Source organism: Periplaneta americana, chromosome 12 (assembly GCF_040183065.1).
Source record: "Periplaneta americana isolate PAMFEO1 chromosome 12, P.americana_PAMFEO1_priV1, whole genome shotgun sequence".
In the NCBI taxonomy this organism is placed as follows: Eukaryota; Metazoa; Arthropoda; class Insecta; order Blattodea; family Blattidae; genus Periplaneta; species Periplaneta americana.
This window is the reverse complement of record NC_091128.1, coordinates 14,471,921-14,499,567: the sequence shown is the minus strand read 5'-3', so window position 1 is coordinate 14,499,567 and position 27,647 is coordinate 14,471,921. Positions and strand designations below refer to the sequence as shown.

The 27,647-nt window shown below is 35.9% G+C and overlaps 1 protein-coding gene across 9 annotated transcripts in view; it reads right to left on the bottom strand.

Annotated features, from left to right (window-relative positions):
* Positions 1–27,647, bottom strand: part of Nup58 (nuclear pore complex protein Nup58) — a 247,679-nt gene that overhangs the window by 207,733 nt on the left and 12,299 nt on the right. For all 9 annotated transcript variants that reach the window (XM_069840824.1, XM_069840821.1, XM_069840822.1 and 6 more), the window contains exon 2: positions 4,099–5,021. In XM_069840824.1, coding sequence (XP_069696925.1) covers positions 4,099–5,021 — 923 coding nt within the window. The remainder of the gene's footprint in view (positions 1–4,098; positions 5,022–27,647) is intronic.

Sequence of the window (27,647 nt, the reverse complement as noted above, 5' to 3'; positions counted from 1 at the left end):
ACATTAATTTAAATAGGTGAGTTTCCAAAAACGATAATAAAAATCTTTCATCGGGCATCCAGCATTTTGACACATAGGTTACTTTTGTTTTTTTCTAATGCTGTTTTTTTTTTCAATTGTGTGTTAACATCGACCTATCTACAACACTGGATGTCCGACATTACAAAAAAGTTATCAGTGTTTTTTTTCTGGCGGAACATGCTGGAATAGCATTCCGGCACCTTTTTTGTTGTATTTTTCATCATGTAACCAAAATATGTGCGAATAACTATGTTTTTAATATAATTTTTCTTTGAATTCTGCTTAGAATTTTGAAAGTCTCAGTTGGAGGGAAAGATGTTAAAATGACAAAATTGCCGTGCAGTGAACAGTAATTATCTCCCAGTCCACTACAAAGTATTCTACACAGAGTTCCACCACCTTTTCCTCCAGAAGAAAGCACAGATGTTCTTGTTGTTGTTGTTATTATTATTATTATCATCATCATCATTATTGTTATTATTAATAGAAACAAATAATTGTGTCGCGATATCGTGAGCATTCAGTAAAATGTGTCGTCAGTCAAAAAAGATTGGGACCCACTGAACTAAGGCAGTGACTCATGGAAGTTGACATTATTTTAAATTAATTTCAGAAGATATTTTTTTATTCTTTTATTTTTTCACTAAGATTGACATTTTTATGGAATGGCTGAATTTTAATTTAAATTGGGCAGCTTGACTATCTGTGAGGATGAGAATATGCTTGTTTTTATAGCCTTTCTCAACTCCTTTTTGAGCACAGGTCAGAATTGCAAATATTTCTAACTGGAAAACAGTACAATCCAGTGAAATGCCAGTATAACGAACTCAAGGGGATACTGTAATTATTTTCGTTATAGTGAAATTTCGTTGAACTGAAAATTGGTTAAATTTGCCTACAAATTGTGTCCCATACTATGGAATACAGATACTGTGCCTGGGTTAGGTTATACTGTGTATCCATAATATATTGCAACTTCAATAAGAATCGGTACCATATTATGCATATTCGACAACTGAATAATTATTCTTGCATATTTTACAATATTTTTCATTCATCATGGCCTTGTTAGGACCAAAAATTAAGTTTTACGGAGAAAAAAGTATGTTGAACAGGGTTATATACAGTAGGTTAGATGTTGTTACATTTACAGCCATCTAGTTGAACCGATTTCTCGAAATATTACAATCTACGAGATTGGGCTCTGAATCGATCACTCGAAATATTACCTTTGAGAGTAATACAGTAATACGTATTATTTCAACAATTTGACTTCTTTCTTTGTGGTCCAATGGCATCAGATTCAATATTTTTCTCAATTTTTACTCTTTTTTTTAGAAACGTTGAAAGTGTCAATGCACTTTGCTTTTCTTCTCTCTTTTGTCAACTTCTTCAATGATTTTTCTCTTCTCATTTAGCAAAAATTGCTTTCTTGTCTTTGTTTCTGCCATACCTGCTTCTTTACTTCTTCCCTCAACAATGCGTAGGAGCAAACTACCTTCGAAAGTCTGATTTTATTAAACTGTTTCATTTAAATATAATTTCAAACCATAACAATCACGTCTACAGAAGTACATTCAGAAAACTCCCTGAAACCAAGGGTGACCGATGCCTATTGATAACTAATTTATTCTATTTTATTTCAAATTTATTTTAAGTAATTTTTAACTGCTTATTAGATCTAATTTCGTTAAAATAACATTCTTTTGTAGCAGGATGAATTATTATTATGTTAAACCCCAGATCACATAAAGATTGCTCATTTCTATGTTAAAATTGGTTGCACTTTGAAGAAAACAACTGCCAGGATCGCACCCATCCACCGTAAACAAACATAAGATGACAGTACAGTCGCTAATGCAACTCAAATGGGATTATGACGTGACTCCTTATGTAACAACTAGATGGCAGCATAATAAGCCTGACAAAAGTTGTTACCGTCAAAGCCTATAACACAGAGCAATCTGGGTATATATGGTCTAGGGTTAAAATGAATAGTTCCTTACTTATGCTTTCTTTAAACTGAACACTTTTAACATATAAATTAATAGTAAAATGAATGGGACTAAAAAAATTATTTAATTATTGTGAAAAATTTGTAATTGCAATGTTCGAAATAGCAACATTATACTGTATATATCCCTACTTTGGACGGGTCCCTACATGTGAGCCATCTGTATACCATATAAGCTTGCTCCTGACCCTTCTCATTTTCTGTTTATCTGACCAATCTGCTCGGGAGTATAAGAATATATTTTAATCTTACCTGTCCTTGATTCACTCAGAAGTTACTGTAATAACATTATAGCATTATGTCCATCTAGAGAAACTACACTTTCCAATGGTGAAATAATAATTACACAAATCGGTTAATTAGCTTCTGAGATTATTTCATACAAACACAGAAACATTCTCTGTATGTTAATATTATGTATGTATGTAATGCTCAACCAGATTGATTAAACATCATTTGGTTTCTGGCAGACCAGTACAATGTCCCCATAGAGGATTTAAAATGTACAAGTTTTTTTACAAACATTTAAATGTTCCCAATTCATAATAAAATTTTCCTCATTACAAATGACACATTGAGGTGGTGGTAAAATACCCAGTTTATATAAATATTCCGCCAGACAGTCGTGTCCTGTCGCAATCCTTACAGCAGCTACAGTCTCTTTACAGGGACGATCAGGGAGTACAGTATCTCTGACTTTTCAACAAGACCAGCCCATTTCTTGCCATCACTCTTTATTTGAAGATCTGAGAGAAACTCATTCTTAAATGAGCAGTTAACTAATCGTTGGGAGGTCATTCGTAACAATATTTCAGTCCCTTTTTCTGCTAGGGAGTCCGCAATCTCATTCCCTGAAATACCAACATGTGAAGGTATCCACCACTGGAGGACAATGACGACTTCTAACACTCTGAGTGAGGCAAGGGATTTTCTAAGCTCGACAACTCTTGATGTTACAGGATGAGGAAGAGATGCCACTGCCAAAATAGCAGATTGAGAGTCACAGAGAATGACAACATGACTGTGGCAAGTCGGTCTTCCAAGCAATTGCTTTAAGGCAAAGTTTATGGCTTCCAATTCGCCACCAAAGTGCGACTGATATGCCCTAGCGACTTGTAGAAGCTAAAGGCTTTACTGTAGATTCCAGCCCCAGCACATTCTTGCTCTCGTAGAAAGAGCCATCAGTGAAGATCCGCAGCCATCTGGACTCAGGATACAAGTCATTAAGAGCCTGCAGTGCTATAGCCTTTAGTTCTGGAATGTAAGCATCTGCTTTTGTCAGAATCTCTCCAGCCTTGTTGTAATGGTTTGTGCATCTAAAGGACACTCTAATAGAGGTCTTCCTTAACATTACAAGGGACATAGTTTCTGTATGTTAATATTGATAAACGTATTTTATATATTCCCATTATGCAATTACATTCGTATAAAATAGTGTTAAATGAATAGCTTCTGTTTGTTGTTGTCCAAGGCCCCTTATAGACGAAGTCATTTGTTTTCATTTCATTACAGCCCATCAGGTGGTCATAATAAAACGGACTGTTATTTTAAAACTCATTTATCTCATTAAATATCACTACTATCAAAATTTTGCATAGAATAAAACTTATCGGAAATCATTTTTAAAGAAACTTTTGTTGTGTAGCATTTTTCATGAAAATCAATAATAAGGGAGATATTGCGATTTATTTAATTCAGGCCCCCTTTTAGATAATGTATTTTAAATGCCATATAGCCTAAAATCTAAGTTAGAACGAACTTAATGTATATTCCAATTTTCATATAAATTGGTTCAGTCATTATCATGTGAAAAGATAACAAACATCCAGGCAGGCAGGCAGGCAGGCAGGCATATAAACAAAAATTTCAAAAAAGCGATTTTTGGTTTCAGGATGATTAATTATTATACATGTTGACATCAATTATTTTTGGAAAAGCGAAAATTACCAGAAAAATTTTGGTTACAGATTTATTATTAGTACAGATTAGAATGTAAGAAGGCAATCAGAAGAACTGTAAGATACTAAGATTTAGTAATTTAACCTAATGTGAAAACGTATTACCTGTAAGGCCTGTTTTAGTCTGTGCTGCATCAACACCTCCAAGACCTATCGATGTGGTGGTTGTAGTACCAAGACCAGGACCAGTACTTGTTGTTGCAGTAATTGGAGTAAATAATAGAGGTTTTGGTAAGCTCGAATTAAATAAGCCTCCAGATGCAGCAGTACTACCTAGTGAGAATCCAGTACTCTGACTTGTACTTGCTGGTGTTGAGAGACTGAATCCAGAAGTCGTAGTAGCAAAAGTGCCAAAAGATAACGATCCCAATGTCTTTGCAGTCGTGGTAGTTGCCAGCCCTTGGAAACCCAAAGGGACAGCAGCAGATGATGTGGTAGGAGTCCCAAATATAAGTGACCCAGCAGCAGTTGTGGTAAAAGGAGCAGCCCCAAAAGTGAGTCCTGTCTGTACTGTGGTGACAGGTGTGCCAAATGTCAAGGCAGTAGCTGGTGCTGAAGTAACTGGTGTCCCAATTGTCAGTCCTGTATTTGTGCCAAATGAAAAGCCTGTTTGGGCAGCAGTTGTAACTGGGGTGCCAAAAGTGAGGCCAGGTGCAGTGGTGGTAGCAGCTGGAGTCCCAAATGTCAATCCTGTCTGTCCTGCAAGTGCTGCTGGGTTACTGAAAGATATGTTTCCTGTCTGCCCCACATTCGGTGTTCCAAATGACAGACCTGTTGGTGTGGGAGTGCTACCAAAAAATAGTCCCGTTTTCTGAGTCGTTGCTGCTCCTGAAGTAGGTGTGCCAAATGTCAAACCACCTGTTTGGCCAGCAGAACTTCCGAACAAGCCAGTGGCTGGTTGAGATGTGGAAGGGACTCCAAATGTTAACCCTGATGAAGGTGTTCCAAAAGTTGGTGCACTAGCAAACAGACTTCCTGGTGCTGTTGTCATGACAGTGGTCCCAATTGTGAATCCTGACGTGGTGGTCCTGGAACATGAAACACACATTCTTAATGTGCATGCAGTGTTGGCACTTCTATGCTGTCAATGATTTTCTGGGAATCACTGACAAGATCAATACTTACATGTAATATATGACATTAGTATCTTTAAATTTAATTTATATGTGTCCAGACAAAGCCATAGCAGGCTTTCTTAGCATATCATTTTCCCATCCATGCTACCAGTACAGAAAACTAGACTTCGCAAGTGCAACATCATGTGCATACATTACATTTCAACAAGGAAATCTAAATTCTGACTTATTAACTAGAATGGCTACCTACATTTGTTGAGACAGTTTCACTCATGTTCATTGCATATTGCTTTTATTGCCTACGGTCGTCATAACGAAAATATTTTGTTTTGTTATGAGTTTTCCGTTTCTATGTGAGACCTAGGCAGTCTGTAGGTTCACTATTCTAGTGGCAGAGGCATGTTAGGGAGGCATCTAACGTCAAAGTTGATAAACAACCACAGAGTCATAGTGAAATGCGGAATTCAGTGGTTACTGAGTTTTACAGTATTTGTTAAGCTTTTCTGTTAATGTGCTGTAAGAAATGTAATGTTTAATATTTTTTTATTAAATTCAATTAATGTTAAGTGTTGAAGGATATACCAATACATAGTTTTATTCTAAGTTCTAACCTAAAAGAACAATGCTATCTGTAGTTATGTTTTATTTTCAGAAGAAACTGCATATATAATGGAGTTAAATGATTTGAATATAGTCATTCTGATAATTGTTATAGTTTTACGGAATGAATGAAGAACAATAATTACTGAAGCTCCACTGTATGGTGAATATATTTAAAACAAGTTTGCAGCAAGTTGTTAATAAAATATAAATTAACATTTGTCAAATTTAAATTCTTTATTACTTTCATTAATTTATAACATAAGATAATGTTCAGATTCGAACAGGCAATTTTAATATATACAGTCATTGTCCTATTAGAAAATTTTAATTGCACTTTAGCAGCACTGGCAAAAGATTGTTAGACACTTTGGAAATTAATATATCACTCATGTCCAAGCAGGTCTGAATGGGGAAGTTATGTTGCCTACTGTGAGGAATGGGTAGGATGACATGCATTAGGGTTGGTCATGTTATCTTCATATCAGAAACATGGAACACTGTCAGCACTGCTTGTTTGAATGTAAAACAATAACTAAAGAAGTTAACAATAAATTGTTTTAGCATACGAAATTATAATTACCGTGCAATATCCTTCAATAATAATGTCATTATCAACAGTATTCTCATTAGAGGCTTTAATTGATTATTACACAATTAGAAGAAAGTATATAAAGATTAGAAGAAATAAAGTACTCTAATACACTAAAATATTAACTGACTTACTAAAATTCTATTTCACTAATGTTAGCTTCACCAAAAAGTTTGCACGGCGCCACCATTTTCAGTTGACTATCAATGCGGTAAACAAATGACGATCGCAAAGCATGTGTTATAGTACCGTAAAGAATGTGTAATTTTAAATATTGGCAAACAAAGAAATAAATGGTAAGAAGGTGATAACAATAGAAATATATAGAGATTAGAAGAAATAAGGTACTCTTACTTACGGTCTTTTAAGGAACCCAGAGGTTCATTGCCACCCTCACATAAGCCCGCCATTGGTCCCTATCCTCAGCAAGATTAATTCAGTCTCTATCATCATATCCCACCTCCCTCAAATCCATTTTAATATTATCTTCCCATCTACGTCTCCCCAAAGGTCTTCTTCCCTCTGGCCTCCCAACTAACACTCTATATGTATTTCTGGATTCGCCCATATGTGCTACATGCCCTGCCCATCTCAAACATCTGGATTTAATGTTCCTAATTATGCCAGGTGAAGAATACAATGCGTGAGGTTCTGTGTTGTGTAACTTTCTCCATTCTCCTGTAACTTCATCCCTCTTAACCCCAAATATTTTCCTAAGCACCTTATTCTCAAACACCTTTAACCTATGTTAATCTCTCAGTGAGAGTCCAAGTTTCACAACCATAAAGAACAACCAGTAATGTAACTGTTTTATAAATTCTAACTTTCAGATTTTTTGACAGCAGACTGGATAATAAAAGCTTCTCAACCGAATAATAAGAGGCATTTCCCACATTTATTCTGTGTTTAATTTCCTCCCAAGTATCATTTATATTTGTTACTGTTGCTTCCAGGTATTTGAATTTTTACACTTCTTCAAATTTCCAATTTTTATATTTCCATTTCGTACAATATTCTCGTTTTTTTTTTTATTGGGTTATTTTACGACGCTGTATCAACATCTAGGTTATTTAGCGTCTGAATGAGATGAAGGTGACAATGCCGGTGAAATGAGTCCGGGGTCCAGCACCGAAAGTTACCCAGCATTTGCTCGTATTGGGTTGAGGGAAAACCCCGGAAAAAACCTGAAACAGGTAACTTGCCCCGACCGGGATTCGAACCCGGGCCACCTGGTTTCGCAGCCAGACACGCTGACCGTTACTCAACAGGTGTGGACAATATTCTCGTCATGAGATATAATCATATACTTTGTCTTTTCAGGATTTACTTCCAAACCTATCTCTTTACTTGCTTCAAGTAAAATTCCCTTATTTTCCTTAATAGTTTGTGGATTATCTCCTAACATATTCACGTCATCCACACAGACAAGCAGCTGATGTAACCCATTCAATTCCTAACCCTCTCTGTTGTCCTGGACTTTCCTAATGGCATACTCTAGAGCAGCGGTTCCCAAAGTGTGCTCCGCGGAGCCCTTGGGGCTCTGCGACTGATTCTCAGGGGCTCCGTCCACGACAGTTATGAAGATGATAAAAATTGCTGCTTCCATCTAGTCTCTAGCAAGAAAAACACAAACTACTTTCATTAAGCGAAAACACTTTCTCAGAAAATAGTTTGAGTTTTCTTGCTAGATGGAAGCACCTATAATAGATCTACTCGTTACTGGAACTATCTCAATGTTTCTTGCTTGCCAAATACTCGATTTTTCTCGAAATTTATTTTATGTTTTATATACCAAGCAGGCAGCGTTTGTTAATCGTGATACGTGGAATCTACATTCTATTCACTGTTATGTTGCCTCAAAAAATATATATACACCTGCATGTTAATTTGTTTGCAGAAGTGTTAGCTAAACTTTCGTTGAAATGGAACTGTGGCTTAAGACGGGCTCCGTGATACCCGAGAATCATCAGCTATCAACCAGTGCTCAGTTAAAGGGGCATAATAACTGCAGTAACCTTACTTTAAAAGCAGATAATACGAATTCCTTGAGATTGAGTTCGGAATATGTTGAACATGATCCTGCTTGAGAGTCTATGATGTCTGGTGTAGAGGTAGGACTATTGAAAGGAATTAAAAAGCGAAAATATTGTGATTCATATTTGGACATGGGATTCACTGAGTTAGCTGATGGACGTCCACATTGTGAGATATGTAACAAAGTTTTGCCCAATAGTTCTATGTTCCTTGCCAACCTTAGGACGGGATTTCGAAATTCATCCCGATTTCACATATGAAACTACAGACTAGGTACTTTAAAAGAAAAACTGACGAACTCCATGCAGTTCAGACAAAATTTTTATCTCATGTAAAAGACAAATAACGAGAAAGCACTGGAAGCATCATACTTGATTAGTCATGACCGGCTCTTGCTGGTAGACCATACTCTTGCTGAAACTCTTATGAAACCACTATTAGCGACGGTAGTGAAGTGCATGGTGGACGATAAAACTGCAAACTTGATCTCCAGTATGTCTTTATCAAATAACACTGTGCGTAATCGAATACAGAATCTATCAAACGATGTTAAAAATATCATAATTTTCTGTATCAGTCAAATGAAATTTTTGCTACAACTTGACGAATCCACGGACGTTGCCGGATTAGCTGTGTTAATGACGTTTGTGTCGTACGAATTATCAGGTCCTTTCATGAAGATATTTTGTTCTGCAAGCCATTGCCATCCTCTACAAGCAGTACTGAAATTTCATTAGATTCCATACCTTAGGACAATTGCATTGACGTGTGCACAGATGGCGCAAAAGCCATGGTAGGTCGTGTTTCTGGTGCTGTTACAAGGATCAAGAAAGTTTAAAAAAAACTGCACAAGTAGTCATTGTGTACTACACCAACATTCTCTCGCAAGGAAAAAGAAATGCTAGCGTTATTAAAGCAAGTACTACACAACGTCGTCAAAATTATCAACTTTGTTAAGGCACGATCTTTGCAGTGTAGGCTACTCAGTATTCTGTGCAAAATTATCGGAAGTATAGGCCTACACAAGTTATTGTTATTACACATAGAAGTGCAATGGTTGTCACGTGATAAAGTGTTATCCCGTTTACTTGAACTTTGAACGGAAGTTTCTTTACTTTCGAATGACCAAAATAAATTGCTACCATATTATTTGAATGATCAGGAATAGTTGTGCAAATTATGTTACTTGGCAGATTTTTTTTTAATTAACTAATTCAACACATCCATACAAGGTAAACGGAAGACTATATTCGATGCTAATGACAAAATTGCCGCGCTGAAGAAAAAGATTGCGTTCTAAATAGAAAGCGTCGAGAATAATTGATTTCAAACTTAGAATTAAATAACACAACAATGAATGACTCATTCATAGCAATACTAAAATAACACCTTGACAATTTGCTTCAAAATATGAATTCATACTTGCCAAGGGATACTCAGGAATCGATTCGAAAGAAATATGATTGGTTTGTAGATCCACTTCCAGTGAAGTCAAAACCAGCAGCCCTCACTGCGGCAGAATATGAGGAGTTTTATTCTTGCTTATTTATTTGCTTTTAAATTATTTTATATGTAAGGTTTTGCGTGATTTAATTATTTTTTCTTAATGATTATTTAATTTATTATTTGTTCGAGGTCCTTATAAACATGGTGTCAGGCATCATTTAAAAGCAAACCACTTCTGGAAATTTGGGCTCAGTTAGTAATAATAATAATAATAATAATAATAATAATAATAATAATAATAATAGCTTTATTTAACCTGGCAGAGTTAAGGCCGTAAGGCCTTCTCTTACACTCAACCAGGATTAAAACTTGCTTACATAGTTGAAAATAAAACTGGATCAGAATTAAGTAATTACATACTGATACAATTTAGGTACATAATGAGATCAAGAGAGGTAGTTACATAAAAATTTATCTCATAAAATAAAAATAAACATAGTGTGAGGTACATATTAATGTTCTTGGAATCAAATACGAATCACATAAAAACAGAAGCCGATAATTCAATAAAGAAATGTACACAGTAAAAATAAAAATATACACATTAGTATACATATTAGTACAATTAAGTAGGATTTACATAATTAAACCAGAAACCGACAATTGAATAAAATGTACACAAAAAATAGATTAATAATAAAAAAAACAACACAGTGGGATACATATTGGCGTTAAGTGTGATAAATAAACACGATTTACATGATTACACAATAAAAATATGAAACAAAAAAGAAAATAAAAAATAAAAATAAATACAGTTGAACACATTCCATTAAATATTTGCAACGCGTTAGGTCTGGCAACTCATCATAAGATATTCTTCTAATTTACATTTAAAGGAAATTAAAGTACGGCAGCCCTTGACTTCAGGCGGCAGAGAATTCCAGTGACGAGAAGTAAGAACAGTGAAAGATGAAGAATAAAGAGATGATGTGTGGAGTGGTATTTCTAGCGTGTCATCATATTGTGACCGAGTATTTAAGTTATGAAACCAAGAAAGACTGTGGAATCCGACAGATAAGTAAGAGGGAGTAGGGGAGAATCTTTTGATATTAAATTCAAAAGTTAAATTTATCTTACTGTCTTTTGGCACTACGTATCTCTATGAATCGGCCTTGTCGTGGTACACGGCTACAAAAAAAAATCGAATTTGTTTGGACACAGAAGACGATATACGTCTTCAAACTCACTTCTGTGACAACGGACAGTGACAAACTCTGCCGCCGCAAGAAAGACGCACATTCTTCACATTAACTTCGAGTGTACATGCAACATTGTAACATTTTGTAAATATCTTAACTAGTTGTTATATCATTTTGTAGATTTAAATAACATATTCTCCAGTACTCTTTCATATTATTATTAATATATCTTATTATTCATACTTTTATATACATATCGTGTGTAATATGCTTCATAGAACATAGATAGGCTATAACTAAAAACTAAAAATTACTTGGGGCTCCACGAGAAACTTTTGCTTCAAAAAGGGCTCCGTGGCTGAAAAAGTTTGGGAACCGCTGCTCTAGAGCAAAGTTAAAAAGTAAAGGTGATAGTGCATCTCCTTGCTTTAGCCCACAGTGAATTGGAAATGCATCTGACAGAAACTGACCTATACAAACTCTGTTATAGGTTTCACTGAGACACATTTTAATTAATCGAACTAGTTTCTGGAAATACCAAATTCAATAAGAATATCATATAAAACTCCTCTCTTAACCGAGTCATATGCCTTTTTGAAATCTATGAATAACCTGCACTGTACCCTTATACTCCCATTTTTTCTCCATTATCTGTTGAATACAAAATATCTGATCAACAGTTGATCTATTACGCCTAAAACCACATTGATAATCCCCAATAATTTCATCTACATATGGAGTTAATCTTCTCAAAAGAATATTGGACAAAATTTTGTACGACGTCAACAAAATTGATATTCCTCGAAAGTTACTACAGTTAAAGGTCCATTCACAATGAAAATTAAATATAACCGTAACATAAACACAGAAGTTTGCAGCCAAGCTACCAAATGGGATCATTCACAATGATTCACATAAACACAGACATTAACATTACCGTAAGACGTTAACATGGAAGTTTGCAAACTCCAAACTTTCATGCTTATGCTTACGTGATTTGGAAACAGAACACAATCGTAGACCACTGAAGTATACAACAAAATATGAGGAAATGGTGTCGTTGTTATGTTTCCATGGTTACCAAGTATGTTTGCTGTTATGTTTATGTTCCCATCGTGAATGATGGTATGACTTCTTGATTTTACCATAAAATTTACATTCTTAAGTTGACGCTTACATTATGTTTAATTTTCATAGTCTTGTCCCCCTTCTTAAAGATAGGTATGATTATGGAGTCCTTCCATTGTTACGGTACAATTTCCTCTTCCCAGATAGCAAGTACAAGTTTATAAATTTCGTTAGATAATGTGCTTCCACCCTCTTGTATTAATTCTGCTGGAATTTGATCGATACCTGGAGACTTATAATTTTTCAGACTTTCTATCACAATTTCAACTTCAGAAAGTGTGGGTTCGAGTATAAATGGCTCAGCAGTTTGTATTTCAATTTCATCCCAATCATTTCTATTTGGCCTATGTATATTTAGTAGTTGCCCAAAATAGTTTTTCCATGTGTTCAGAATTGAATGAGAGTCTGCAAGCAAGTCACCATTCTCATCCTTGATCACGTTTACCCTTGCCTGATATCCATTCTTAAATTCCTTTATACCCTTATATAAATCTCGAATGTTTTTATTCTTAGGTCATCCTAACGGCAAACACCAGCCATCTCCTCCTCGCCCCGTTCCGTGATCACTTGATCAAATCTCAGTCCCCCTCGCGTATGTGGTACCTAAGAGGTTACGTCCAATTTCGGCTCCCCCTTCAAAATTTTCTAGAGCTCCTTCAGTGGAGCAGCGTAATCCGGAGCAAGACTAGTAGCTAACAGGCTTGGAGCTCACATATTTATTTTTGTACAGCCCCCAACCCCTTGCAAGGACGCGTTTTGCGTACCTTTTAAATTTGTCCTCCCAATTCTCTTTCGATTTTCGATATTCTTAGGTGTAATACAAACATTTGATGATGAAACGAGTACGTCAATAAAGGCTGCAAAGTCATTTTCAGAACCACTGTATGAAGATCTGTTGTACATAAAAGATGTTTACAAAGATGTTCCCACAACAATAAAACTAGAATCGTCAACTCTCGAAATGTTCAGTGGCCTCCAACTCATAGAACATTGTACCAAAGTCTGTGTGAAGCAAAACCACATCCAAGTTTGGAACCAGTTAAGACGAAATTTGGGACCATGTTGAAAAAGAACTGTGGATTTTCAGCAATGTGTGAAATAAGAGATATTCTGTCGGTTAACGGCGAGCCTTCCGATATGTGTGAAGCTCATATTTTCATTTTGCACCACTCGCCTCTTGCGATGTGGAATGCACATTTTCTCAGTTCAAAATGTTTCTGAGTGATAGGCGAAGAGGTTTTTCTTTCGACACTTTATGGAAATGTATTGTTCTTTATTGTAATGGAACTGTGGACGCATCAATAGGCGGATCATAAATGAAAACTGTTGTACAGTAATGCATTCTATTAATAATATAATGTTATTAAATTTCTAAGGATGTGTTACAATGCATTTATTTACAAGAACGCTGTCATGTAAAGAAGGTGCAACTTTGTCCTTCACCGCACTGAACCTGTAAAATGGAGGAAATGTCTGTATCTTCCCTTCCCATCACACAACAAGCTAGGCATACGCCACACTATCGAAGCACAGGTAACTTATGAACGCGGGCAATGAAGACCGTGCTTTAGTCATGAGCAACCTATTGTTATAAATCTTAAGTTTTATTTTTTTAGACAAACAAGGTACATCATCTTAATCTACAGACTTTTCTCTCACTTTTCAACACAGTCTCCATTTCTTTGCACACATTTTTCCACCTGTTCTGTAAGTTTGAAAATTCCCTTACTGTAGAAGTCTGTTTCGTCTTCCTTAAGTCACTGACACATTGCTTTCCAGATGTCCTCCAGCATCTCTTAGCATTGGCCTCACAGCTGCTCTTTTACAAAACCGAAAAGATGATAGTCGGAAGGTTCCAAGTCGGGACTGTAGGGAGATTGCAGAAGAGTTTCTCCAAGGTGACACGATCAGTGTGAGGCCACGCATTATCACGTTGCAGGATAATCTTCTTTCCAGGGTTTCTTGCGCAATGCACGACAGAGCTTCAAAACTGTCTGAATATAGTGGACAGCATTTACGGTCTGTCCAGGTTCAAGAAAGTCAACTAAAATGCATCCCAGAACTCATGATTTCTTTCCTTGTTGCGTTCTGTGGAGGCAGTTCGAGGGTGATCGCTACAAGGCTCATATTGGATGCTCGTGTTCTCATCTTTGAAATGTTTCACCCATCTCCTAACACTGCTGGTGCCCATGCACACATATCTCTATCCACGCTGAAGTCTGAGGTGAATTTAGCAGCAGATTTTTCTTCTTTAACAAGGAATTTAATGACAGCATGCTGTTGAAACAAACTATTGTTGTCGATCATTTTGCAAACATTGCCTGTGGTCACATGATAGCAGTTAATGACTCACAATATGTCACTACATAGTGTAAAATCTGTAGATTATGATCATATAATCGCTTTTGTTACATTGTTAAAATTGAAATTATAGCAATGTGTTGCTCGTGACTTTCAGTATGACCCTCTGTAGTAAATCTGCTTCAACACTATCTCTTCAGAAATATACCAATTGAAAAAACAGTCACACATGTAATCACTGTGATTGAAAGTTTATACTTGAACAACTAATATAGCTATAGTTACAACAATAATAAGATATCATAGCTAAAAAAATTAAAAAATTAAAATGTCATGCAATACTGCAGCAGTAAGATCGTACCAGGGCAAACAATGACTTTACAACAAAGTAGAATTCCAGGATGTGAGGCAACTGAGACTCTTGGTCATGTGCTAGGATTATGTCCTAAAGGAGATTTATTGCACAATGTACATCATCATACTGTTCACTCTTATACTGCCTCACATTTAAGGAAAAATAAAAATCCTGAAGTAGGTACATGAAGAAGTACACTATATATCTGAGGATGGCAGTAACAGACGAGCAGATATAATTATTGCTCTTAATAGACAGACGAAAAAAGCAGTAATAATGGACCCAACTGTATGGTTCAAAATGGATGTATCTCAACCTTAGCGGTTAATCAAGAAAAACAAGTCATCTACCGCTCATGTGTTCCTCACTTGAGTGAGAGGTATAATGCAATTGATTACACATGGGAGGTGAGGGGTTTGCTTTTTGGTGCCCACGGATCGGCATATAAATATACTACTAACATTTTAAAACAATATGACATCCCAAGATATTATAAATATTTGTTAAAATATCTTAAAGAAATCCAAGGCATTTTACATAATCATTCATATAATGTTTAAATTTTTAACTTTCTAAATTGCATATTGTACTATGATTACTACCTATTGAATTGATATATTTCTTATTTGTCTGTATTCCATATATGTATTTTTCTGAAATTGTTTTCTGGACCTAATGGTCATCTGTTATGGCAGGCGGATGTATTAATATATGCTAATGCTATATAAATTGACATTACTTACAGTGAAAATGAAACTTATCTCAAATTACATGTTCTTTTATTAAGACTAGCTCTTTATTTTTATTTTATTGGGTTATTTTACGACGATGTTTCAACATCTAGGTTATTTAGCGTCTGAATGAAATGAAGGTGATAATGCCGGTGAAATGAGTCCGGGGTCCAGCACCGAAAGTTACCCAGCATTTGCTAGTAACTAGCTCTTAACCCACCAGTCGCAGTGGGACAGATTGCAAATCTAGCAGGAAAAAATTATAGACATAATATTTTTTTAATCTGGAGTGCATGATACCTACTATAAGTGAATGTTATGTAATTCTGGACTTACACTGAGATAAAAATTGCACTGAAAGTTTTAGAACTCTGTGGATGGAATCACTAAGATAAGCATTACAAACAGTAAGCCTAATAGAAAAATACCTGATTGTCCTTTTCTGTCATCATCTCATCGATGTCTTCTTCAAATTTCTAGTCCTCATCATCATTACCAAATTCTTCTTTATACATCTTAATTACACAACTTTTAACACTATATCACTTCGGAATATGTTTTATATGTCTTTCTCGTGTTAAATTTTACAGTACCTGGTTAACATGTTTCGGCCTTCTTCAGAACTGCACTGAAGAAGGCCAATAACAGGCCGAAACATGTTAACCAGGCACGGTAAAATTTAACACGATAAAGACATATAATACATATTCTGAAATTCTTCTTCTCAGTATCCATTATTTAATATTTCTATTTCAGGTTCATTCAAGAGATTTTTCACTGCTTGTGGTAGAGATTCTTGTTTCTTGTTGAAAAAGGAGGCAATGCTAGATATTACAAGGTTCGATGTTACAAGGAGCAGGTTAAGAATTTTTTTTGTGCTAAGATTTTTCCACATTCTTTCACGAAACCTCTTGGTATCCTTAGTCTAACCTCTTGAGCCTCTTCAATTAGCATTCCTATTGTTAAGAACTGATTCCATTATCTGTCCATCATGAATGAGAACTTTATGTATGATGACTGGCATGTAACACCATAGCTACAGCTGTAGGGTCAGGTTTTTTTTATCATGTGTACATGAATTAAAGGCCTCAAGATTAATTGGAAAGCCACTTGATATTGAGCACAGAATGACAAAGTTTTCTTATTAATTCTTCTATTTACACTTGTGAGAGATGAAGATAATTCTGGATATTTGAAAAATTGGCGTGCGGTGTTGCCACCATTTGTATTACCGCTACCCCCTCCCCCAGTATAGGATTATCAACTGACAGTCCTATTTCCAATCTTAATTCATCTGTCACTGCCTTTTTCTTGGTAGCTAGGATTTTCTTTTCTTATTGATGTCGGACTTGCCATTTTTCCAATTCCAGTCAGTACGAAATGTGCAACAAGCATAAAAAAAAAACCTGAGCCATGTATGCAAAGGGGATAGACCAAAATTGAAGGCACTGACATCACAAATGATTTATGAAGATGTTACATCGTTCATTTTTGGTGTGGAGCCACATAATATGTATCATGTGTATTGATGACTTACTAATGTCACCACAAATTTTACCATACATAATCGTCAGTAATAATTTAGAAAAAACATTTACTTGTTTACCAGCTACCATCACTACTGTTGACCTAAGATCTTGAATTTGTTCCTCCACTTTATTTATTTCGTTGAGTGGCATGTATCTTGTTCTTTTTTTCAAGGAGCAATGTTATTGGTCCATAAAATCGTGTAGGGGGAGACCTGGGACTCTTTCACATCAAAATTTTATATTGCTGTGGTGCCATTTCGGTTATTTGGCCTAAAACGTAAACTGCAATCTTTTTCCTGATGATCAAAGAAATTATTCTTGTATAGAAAATTTCTTGATTAGAGAATGAACTAATGTCCTTTCAGTTTTTCTTCCAGCTCTTTAAATGATTTTCTGAGTCTTCCAATATCAGGAGATGGTAAATGGGATTTCTAAACTAAAAGTTGGTTTTGTAATTAATTTACAAATTTTTAGGGAACTTCAAACTTTCCTATAATCACTTACAATGCTTTAAAAAAATGCCATTGCTTATGTAACTCACTCTTAGAACAGTTGATTGCTTTTTTAAATACAAATTACACATTCTATGAAATTCCTGTATATTAAATTTATTTTGCATATAATCACACAGATCTTGGAGTGACTTTTTTTCCCTGGAAAATTAGGTCATATAAATCCACTTACATCACCGTCGGCAGGAACCATTGTTCCTTCCCTGAAATAAAATAGTTTTTCTTCAAAGGCACAAAGATTGACAAATCTGATAATAAGCATTGTGAACAGCATGGGTTTACCTACATTTTGACCTAAAACGTGTACTACTTGTTGAGGCCTGTCATTCTTAAAATACAATTTTAAAACGGTACAATCGATTTAGTTTATACTATTAAAAAGTCTGTATATACAGTATAGCCAGATTTAACTATTTTATGCTTCCTTAAATTCCATAAAAATTATATATACCTATGGGTAATATATTCATTTCAAAGTAATACAATATAGCACTTGAATAGTGAATCACGTCTGGTGCGCAGTGAATGTATCCTGTGTAAGCCCACTTCAAGGTCTCTCCAAGCCCCTATATCCTATCGAAATCTTGATTTCCTTGAAGGGTGCTATCATGTAAGAATGTTTATCCAAATTATAAACATAGAAATGGTCGATTTTGTGAGGGTCGGCAAATTGAGTTTTTTCCTGCCGAGCATCTGACCCACTGTGCAGTGGTTGCTATATGAACATTTTTCTCAAACCTAATTTCAACTCCAGTTTACAACAGAATGGGAATGATTGATGCTTTGTCCTTCATTCCAGCTGATTTTCTATATATTCCTCGCCAACCTGTCCAAGTGTTACGATAAAGGCTGAGTATTTTAGTCTGTGGACAATTTTATCATGAGTGTGAACTGTGAGTGTTTCTCTCATTGCGTGACCACTGATGTTACATTTTAAAACAAATTAAAGTAAATTTAAATGTTCCATTTTTCGGTTTTACAACAAGATAACTTCCTTCTTCATACGAATCGAGCGAGAAGGAATCTGGAACTTGCGTTGTTTGATAAAAAAAAAAAAAGAAGTATGTTCTTCATATGGTATTTTCAGTGAATATTTTTTCTATATTTTATTCCCATTGTGATCTGATTATCATCTGCGCTAATAAGAGACAGCCGTGCCGAGGTACAGAATACACGTGCCATTCACATCCGTGCAGCCAAGTGCAATGAAGTAGAAGGAGGGTTATTTGCCGCTTCTACAGAGTTTAGAGTCTGTTAGTATTATTATACTCTTTCTGGACCCGTCACTCTAATGTGTGTACTATGAGAGACAACGCACAACACTGTCACCCACCTTCCTAGTGTAAAACTATGAGTGGAAAATGCCAAAACTGTTGTAGATTTTTGGAATTTTTTTTTTCCAGACGAAGTTATTGAGGAAATCATTACATGCAACAACATTCATTTATCAAAATTGCGTGAAAATTAATAGTCATGATAGGGACTGCATTGACTCCAATACCGGTAGTGAACAAATAAGAGCCCTCCTAAAACTGCTGTATGTACATTAGGGTGGTCCTTAGTCACATAGTTGGATTTTTATTTTTCGTAAAAATTTTAAGACATCCTGTAGAATTGTTACACTTATTGAGAAAATAATTCCCTGAGAAAATGGGAGGGATTGGGTAATAAGAAGACATGGCACATTTGAATTAAACTTTTCCATAAGTTGCTATATTCAACCAGAAGTGAATTATTTATAACTTTTTTGTGTTATCCTTCACCATTAATGCTTCTATTGTTCTTAAAAGTCTTTAAATGAAGTTGATCTCTTCGCATCTGAATACTGGTGCCGATATTCGTACAGTTTGCAGAATAAAATGTTTTTCTTATTTTGTTGTAATCATATTGTTGTAGTCGGTCATCAGTTTCACTCTCAGTTGTGCTGCATCATTTACAGTCCTTTAAAATATTTTGCGATATGTAGCCTTTCCTGGAAAAGCTCGTTACTTTCCCATTCTGATAGATGTTTTTCTAAGAAGTTAGAATTTATTGAAAACCATTCAGAAACTCGTCTTGAATCTTGAGAAATAAAGTTTTCAATGTCTTTTCCTAAATATTGATCTTAGAACTTTGGTTCAACTGACAACTTTTTTATATTTCCCCCTAAACATTCTCCTCATTTCATAGCATTAGTATTTTAGTTTCAACTAAAACATATTTATTTTAGACCAACTTTCCTGGAATTTCTTGAAAATTGGAATAACTGGCCCTTCAAAATAGTTTCAGAGATATGATGCCTACATGGTAAATAGAGAATATCTCTCCCTAATTTCTGTTCAAGTACCTAACACACAAACACCTTGAAAATGACCTTGTTGGCTGCCATTGTATCCAAATAGAGTGTTTGCATTTTTTCAGTGATTTTCCACTCTTCTAGTAATTGATACACTGCATCAGTTTGGTGTTGTCCACTACTCGAAGCAATTACAGGTATCCCTATCGTTTCATTGAACCGGAAGTCATGATCATTGAAAACCTATCTATTTGATCTTTTTCCATTAACAGTGATCGAATCTACAGCCAAGTTCATTGAATTTTTTAAGAATTTTATACTTATTTCACTTCACAAATGCTTACAACATCGCAATATAGAACTACGGTTTATAATAATGTCACTCAAGTCATGACCTAACGCTTCTCTTTCGCAGACAATATTCTCACAGCATCACAATCACTCACTCTGCACTTATGAAGTGTTTTGGCGTGATTACTTGTATTTTAGCTTATTTAATTCCTTGTGAAGCAATAGACTCATTTGTTAGACTTAAGTCGCTAGGTTGAGGGACTTTGATGTTGCTTGGCTCAGGTTCAACTTGAATTGAATCATTTCTTGTTAATGAAGGGATTCAATATGTTCTGTTCCCTCTGTAAATAGAAACTGATGTATGTATGAAATATTTACTATTTATTCAGTTATTTTAAGCAGTTTGTGAACATATTAGGTGTAATTTCACGATATGATACAGACTTAATTCTGGTTATATTAATTATATTCAACAGTAAGCAAGCATAGGCTAGTGTACCGTAACAGCTTTTATTCTTTGTGTTAGTTGCGTTATGAACGTAATTCCATCCATGCGCTACAGCCCATGAAGGGCCAAGACCGACCAACAGGCTGCTGGCCTCACGTCCACATGCCAAAGATGGACATAATTATTACCACCCTTAATAATAACTATTATGCATTATGACCGACATAAGGAAGAGACTAGTGAAATGCTTTGTGTGGGGCAGAAACATGGACACTACGACGAAGTGAAGAGAAGCGAATAGAAGCATTTGAAATGTAGATATGGAGAAGAATGGAGAGTGTAAAATGGACAGACAGAGTAAGAAACGAAGCTGTGTTGGAGAGAGTAATGAAAAAAGAATGATGCTAAAACTGATCAGGAAGAGGAAAAGGAATTGCCTGGGTCACTGGTTGAGAAGAAACTGCCTACTGAAGGATGCACTGGAAGGAATAGTGAAAGGGAGAAGAGTTCGTGGCAGAAGATATCAGATGATAGACGACATTAAGATATATGGATCATATGCAGAGACAAAGAGGAAGGCAGAAAATAGGAAAGACTGGAGAATGCTGAATTTGCAGTGAAAGACCTGCCCTTGGACAGAACACTGTGAATGAATGAATGAATGAATGAATGAATGAATGAATGAATGAATGAATGAATGACAATGAATTAATTAACAATATTCTGATTTTTAAGAATTTGCAGTAGAAGTTACCTTACACTGACATTTTACTGAGCCACAGTGGATCGCCTGGATTCTTTCTGTTGCTGACATAGGGCACCTTTTCCTATTATTGGGCCTCATCTACCTTTCTTCCTTCGGTTTAGAAGAAATTTACGATCTTCTTCAATGGTAATCATTTGAAGGACATCAACGTATGTAACATAGAAGAGATCATCTAGTTTTTCCAGAAATACCTGCTCTTATTGTCCTTGAAGTTGAGATCTGCATTTAGAACTCTTTTGTAGCACTTTCCACTCTTTAATGTATAAAGTTTATACAATGCCTCCCAGTTTTTCGACAGTGTGTTGAAACTTTCTTGTAGGAATTCGTGCTTTCTCCCAAAACACTTCCATTTCTTTCATAACCAGATGTGCATAGAATGTAAGTTCAGTTTTACTTTACGTATAGACTATTGTAGAACAACACTTTTAAAATCTGGCCATTACAAGGCAATTTTGCACCTGCTATTTGTCTCTCATTCTCTTCTAAGAGAAATAACGAATCAGCCTTTACTGTTTTCATTTTCGATTATCTTTCAATCACAAACACTAAAACGTATCAATCTTCATCACCATCTTAGTAGCACAACAGTGGAGTTATGCAGTACCAAATACATATTTGCCACAATCGGCACTTGGTGGGTAGGAAGGAGACTCCCACTCGAAGCTATGCAACATGCATTCTCTCCATCTAATCTCACTCATCTCAATATGTTTTTATCTGATCAAGTAAATAGAAAATCTCTGTCTAATGTTTTCTCAGAATCCAGATAATTTAATGGTCATCCTCCAATCACACATACACCACAAATAATCCTAAGTCATAAGTTCAACCTCTAATAAAACTCTCTATTCGGGAAAAGTGTTCTGCTGCCAATCTTCAGAAAAGATATGCCACCACTTACTTTCGTCAAATCAACTTCAAACTTCACACAATTTTTATTTGTACAATATGTAATAACTTTAAGAGGTGTCCCAAAGAAAATTCGAAAGTTCAAAATTAAGAACCACCCTAACGTACATAGCTGGGATAAACAGTTTGCTGCATTCAGTAATTGTGGATCGATGGTGGAACTACTCCAGAATATTTCAGGGCAACAATGTCCATGAGAAGATATTTCTTATTGCAAATGCATTGAGATTTTATGACGTAAATTACTGTGATATAGTTAAACTGACAGATAATCTTGTACCAGTCAAGAAAGGTTTGCAATGCAAATTATCAAGTAGGTGAATATACAATAGTAGATGAAATTTTAGAAGCTTTTCGTGGCCATTGTAAATTTTGTGTGTATAATCCGTCAAAACAAGCCAAATATGGTAAAAAAAAATGTATGCTTTGCTTACATTTTACACAAGTAATCTGGAAATATATACTGGCAAGCAAAAAAATGGACCCTTAAATTTTGACAACAATCTAAGTAGTGTTGTAAAGAAAATGGTTGAACCAATAGTAGACATGTGGAGAAATGCAACGATGGACAATTATTTCAGATCTGTGCCATTAGCTATGGAGTTACTTCAGAGGAAAATTTCTATTATTGGAATATTATATAAGAATAAGAACCCTCCCATTTTCGTCAAGATAAAATGAAGGTTAGAACACAGCAGCATGTTTGCATTTTCGAAAATTGGGACGCTACTTTCTTACGTCCCTAAAAATCGAAGAATGTGTTAATTATATCAAGTGTACACTCTGAGGAAAAATTAACAATGAAACAGTGGATCTACAAAAACAGGAAATCATAATATTTTAAACTCTCACATAGGAAGGCATAGATGTGGTGGATGAATTGAAAAGCCTGTACAGTATCAGTGTCAAACCGCAGATGACACTTTACAATATTTTTTTCCATGCTGAATATTGGTGGTATCATCAGCCAGATCATCTACACAGCTAACACAGATAATAGTATGAAAAGAAGTGAATTTTGAAGACACTGTGTCTAATTCTTTGTTCTGCAAAACAATGATGATGGAGAACGGAATTAAATAGCTGAGACATGTGAAAGGATCAACTGTAATAGTCTACAAAAACACCTTGAATGCCTCTGCAGAATTAAAAAAAAATTCTTTGTCTAGACAAGGCCAAGGTCATAATCGACGATTATTCCATCAATCTTGCAATTGATCAGTTTTGATTCTAGTGCAGAAAAACAATATCTTCTTGCCTTGCTTTGCCACTTACATCACCTATTTCACAACATTTGTAAAGAACTTCTAACATAACCCCGGATATTTTTCCAAGAACTTTTGAAGATAGTGATAAGAGAAAAAAAATGATCAAAATTTTTCCCTCGAAATTATTCAAATCAACTTTACAGGGAGTTATACCTGAAAGTTTGATTTGCATAATACACGCCACTGTTCGTTAACAGAAAACCACAATTTAAGTCACACAGAGTTAGTGTGCATTCAATGTTGGTTGCTTGATGGTTGTCAGCCCACTTTGAGGTCTGTGGATATAGAGGGAAAAATTGGATCGGTGTCTGGTAGAGTTCCCGGTAGCTCAGTTGGGAGAGCGTTGGTACATTTAACCAAAGGTCCCGGGTTCGATACCCGGCCCTGGAACAATTTTTCCCTCGAAATTATTCAAATAAACTTTACAGGGAGTTATACCTGAAAGCTTGATTTGCTTGAGAAAGATTATGTCTACAACATTCAGCAAATATATAAAAATGACCTGCTTTATGCCACTTTCACAACTAAATGTATCATTAAGAGTAGTCTATTGGTTTTCAATCTTGGTTGGTTACATACTTTTAATACTTGTATATTACTAATGATAATGTTGAATGAACAACTTGATAACTTCATTGCGTTAAATAATGAAACTAATATGGTACTAGTGATCAGTTTCGGCAGAACTTTACACTGTTCTCAAACTTCTAATGAGGTCTCATGCTTTCTTTTGATTTCGTCTTTTTTGCTATCTTGTTGAGGGAGTATGCAGTTAGACACAACATTACCAATTGCAAACACAACCCCCCCTCTGTCCACATACTTTCCCACCAAGAAAAAGAAACTGGAAGAAAAAACTAAGTTTGAAAATAGCATAAAGTCCTGCCAAAACTAATCACTAGGTAAAATATCAGTTGTATCATTAAGAATGAGGAATTGGAGAATGATTGCATTGGATCGGGACATGTGGAGAGTTCTTGAGGAGGTCCAGATTCAGAGATGAATTGCACGTAGCGCCATGGATGATGATGTAATATATCATAATAGTTCCATTAATTAACACAGTGTAATCATAAAATTTGTTTATTTAACAAGCTTGACATTATCATTAGTATTGGTATGTTAATAGTTTTTGTCTCTGTCACTTACTCAGACTGCCTTGTGTAGAGATAAATTCAATTTTTTTTTTGTTATTTTTAGAATAAATAAATTAGAGATCATCAATACATGTTCAAATATGGTTATTTCATTCTCCTACAGCAACATTATTTCGCTAGAAATAATTATACTGACCAACAAATTTTTTGTTGCATTTCTATTAACAGCTATTATTAACTAATTTGTGGGTGCTGATTTCAGAACTGAGGTTAATTTTTTTCTGAAACCTCTGGTCTTTTTGCAATCGATATGTCAAAACTTCAATTTTCATTTTTTCTCATTTACCTCATAGCATATGTGGAGAGATATTTGATTAACTCCTTGGCTGTTATGGACGTAGAATCTATGCGTGCACGCTGGCTGTGATGGACGTAGTTTTTACGCAACTAGCGGTGTGCACAGATGATTATTTTACAAGAAAATGCTCTGTAAATGTATTTTATAAACTTTTATAAACATCCTTTGAGTGTTATTATAATATAAACTTACCTCTAATTGTTGTGTCGAGTATGATAAATTTCGAAACAGGGTTGGAAACACGAGGGAACATCGTCACATGTGGCACACATCATTGCACTTCTTTGCAGATTCCCTTGGACTTACAAACAAAACACTGATGGGTTGCATATTTCTTTTTTTCTGTGGATGGGATTCGTGTGGGAAAATGTTTTTCTTTTAGACAGAGAATTGCCGGTTTTGATGACTTTTTCCCACCTTTATGTATGCGGCGTTCAATGTAGTGCCTTTGAATTAGTACACGGGCAACAGCCAGTCGGAAGTCTAAGTAAGACATCTTTTTCCTTGGATTGAGGACTTTCCATATGACAAGGCTGTTGTATAGAATAATATCCATCATGTGCAAAAACAATTTCTTTTACCATTTTATTGTTTTACACATAGATAGATAGGCCTGTGTCACTTGGTCTACCAAGTCCACGCCCCCATATTCATATTGTCTTTGTGCACTACGTCAGGTTTGAACTGTAGGCTCTCCTTTCCTGTTTCTATCATATTTACCCTGGCATGGCAGTTTCATAGAATTGATATCTCCCTCTTATCACAACACACAACGTACGTTAGGGAAGGGAGTTGCTTTACCTCCATTTCTCCTATCTTGAGGACTTGAGTACAAATGACCTTCGGTAAACAAACTCGATTTGTTCATACAGTCCCACACGCATTAGTTCCCCTGTTGTACAGTTCTATGAATAATTTAGGTGAAATGTACCAGTTGTCTAAATATAAAGTTCTTCCCTGACCCAGCAGCGAGTCTGCAAGGTGCATTACTATTGAGCCAGAAAGTCCCAAATCTTTATTACCTGTATTGTCTGTGTCTTTTCCTGTATATACGAGGGGGCTCCAGGAATTAACGACCGTTCGCGCATACCCACCGCGCAGCTGACTCCCCTTCCTTGTTTGAAGGTCAACTGGCTTCCTTAACATGTGTTCTCATAATATTGTGAGTACTGGTTGCAACAAGTCGCCATTGTGCATTTTGTGTTACTTCAAAATGAACGACGTGATTGATAATCCCGCCGACTGTGAGGTGAGGAGTGTGATTCGATTTTTGAATGCCCGACATTTGAAACCTGCAGAAATTTACCGGCAATTGAAAGAAGTATATGGTGATACTGTAACGAATGAAAGAAATGTAGAAAATGGTGCGAAATGTTCAACAATGGGCGAACAAATGTCCACGATGAAACTCGACCCGGACGCCCATCAGTCATCACAGAAGACCTGAAGACTAGAGTGAACGACAGAATCTTGCAAGACAGGCGCACATCACTCGACGAATTGCATATTGCCTTTCCTGACATTTCTCGTTCTTTGCTTGGTGAAATTGTGTCGCAACATCTTGGCTACCACAAAATCAGTGCACGATGGGTTCCACGGCAACTGAGTGACCAACACAAAACTCAGAGAATGGCCTCAGCATTGACATTCTTGATGCGATATCACACAGATGGAGACGCCTTTCTTGATCAAATTGTGACTGGTGATGAGACCTGGGTGTCTCACAACACCTCAGAGACCAAGCGCCAATCACGTCAGTGGCATCATCCCTCATCACCCAAGAAACCGAGAAAATTCAAACAGACTCTCTTAACACAAAAAGTCATGGCTACTGTCTTTCGGGATCGCAAAGGTGTTCTTTTGCTGGATTTCATGCCAAAAGGCACTACGATCAATGCAAATCGTTATCGTGAGACTTTACGAAAACTATGGTGAGCCATCCAAAACAAGAGGTGAAGAATGCTTTCGAGAGGAGTTGTGCTTCTTCACGACAACGCCCGCCCGCACACTGCTGCTTCAACTCGAGAATTGCTGGGTCAATTCGGTTGGGAAATCTTTGATCATCCGCCCTATAGTCCAGACCTTGCTCTTAGCGATTTTCACCTTTTCACTAAACTGAAAGACTTTCTGGGTGGTACGCGTTTTGGAAGTGATGAAGAGTTGAAGAAGACAGTGAACACCTGGCTTAATGAACTGGCGGCAGAGGAGTATAACACGGGAATTCTAAAGCTAGTGAACAGATACGAAAGCTAGTGAACAGATATGACAAATGCTTAAATGTAGGTGGTGATTATGTAGAGAAGTAAAGGAAGCTTCAGTTATGTAACAGACTTTGTTTTTACAAATAAATATTTTTTTTTAATTATTACAACAAAATGGTCGTTATTTCCTGGATCACCCTCGTACAATGCTACTGTACAGGTATCCAGTCCCACTTTCACACAAGTCAAATGTTTTTATACCAAACCTAGCCCGTTTGGTCCAAATAAATTGCTTCCAGCCAAGTCGGACTTTCCATAACATAAGATTTCCATCCACAGTAATTTTGTGACCAGTATGCATCTTTGAATTTACTTATAAGGTGCTCAAAACTGGTAGTATTTTGCGCATTCTATTTTCCTCTATGTCTTGGCTTGTGAAGTGGAGAAATTTCAAAACTGATCTGAATTTATTTTCAGATATACATTTTCCAAAAAAAAAAAAAAAAAAAGACAAGGCAAGCATTTCATCGGTAGA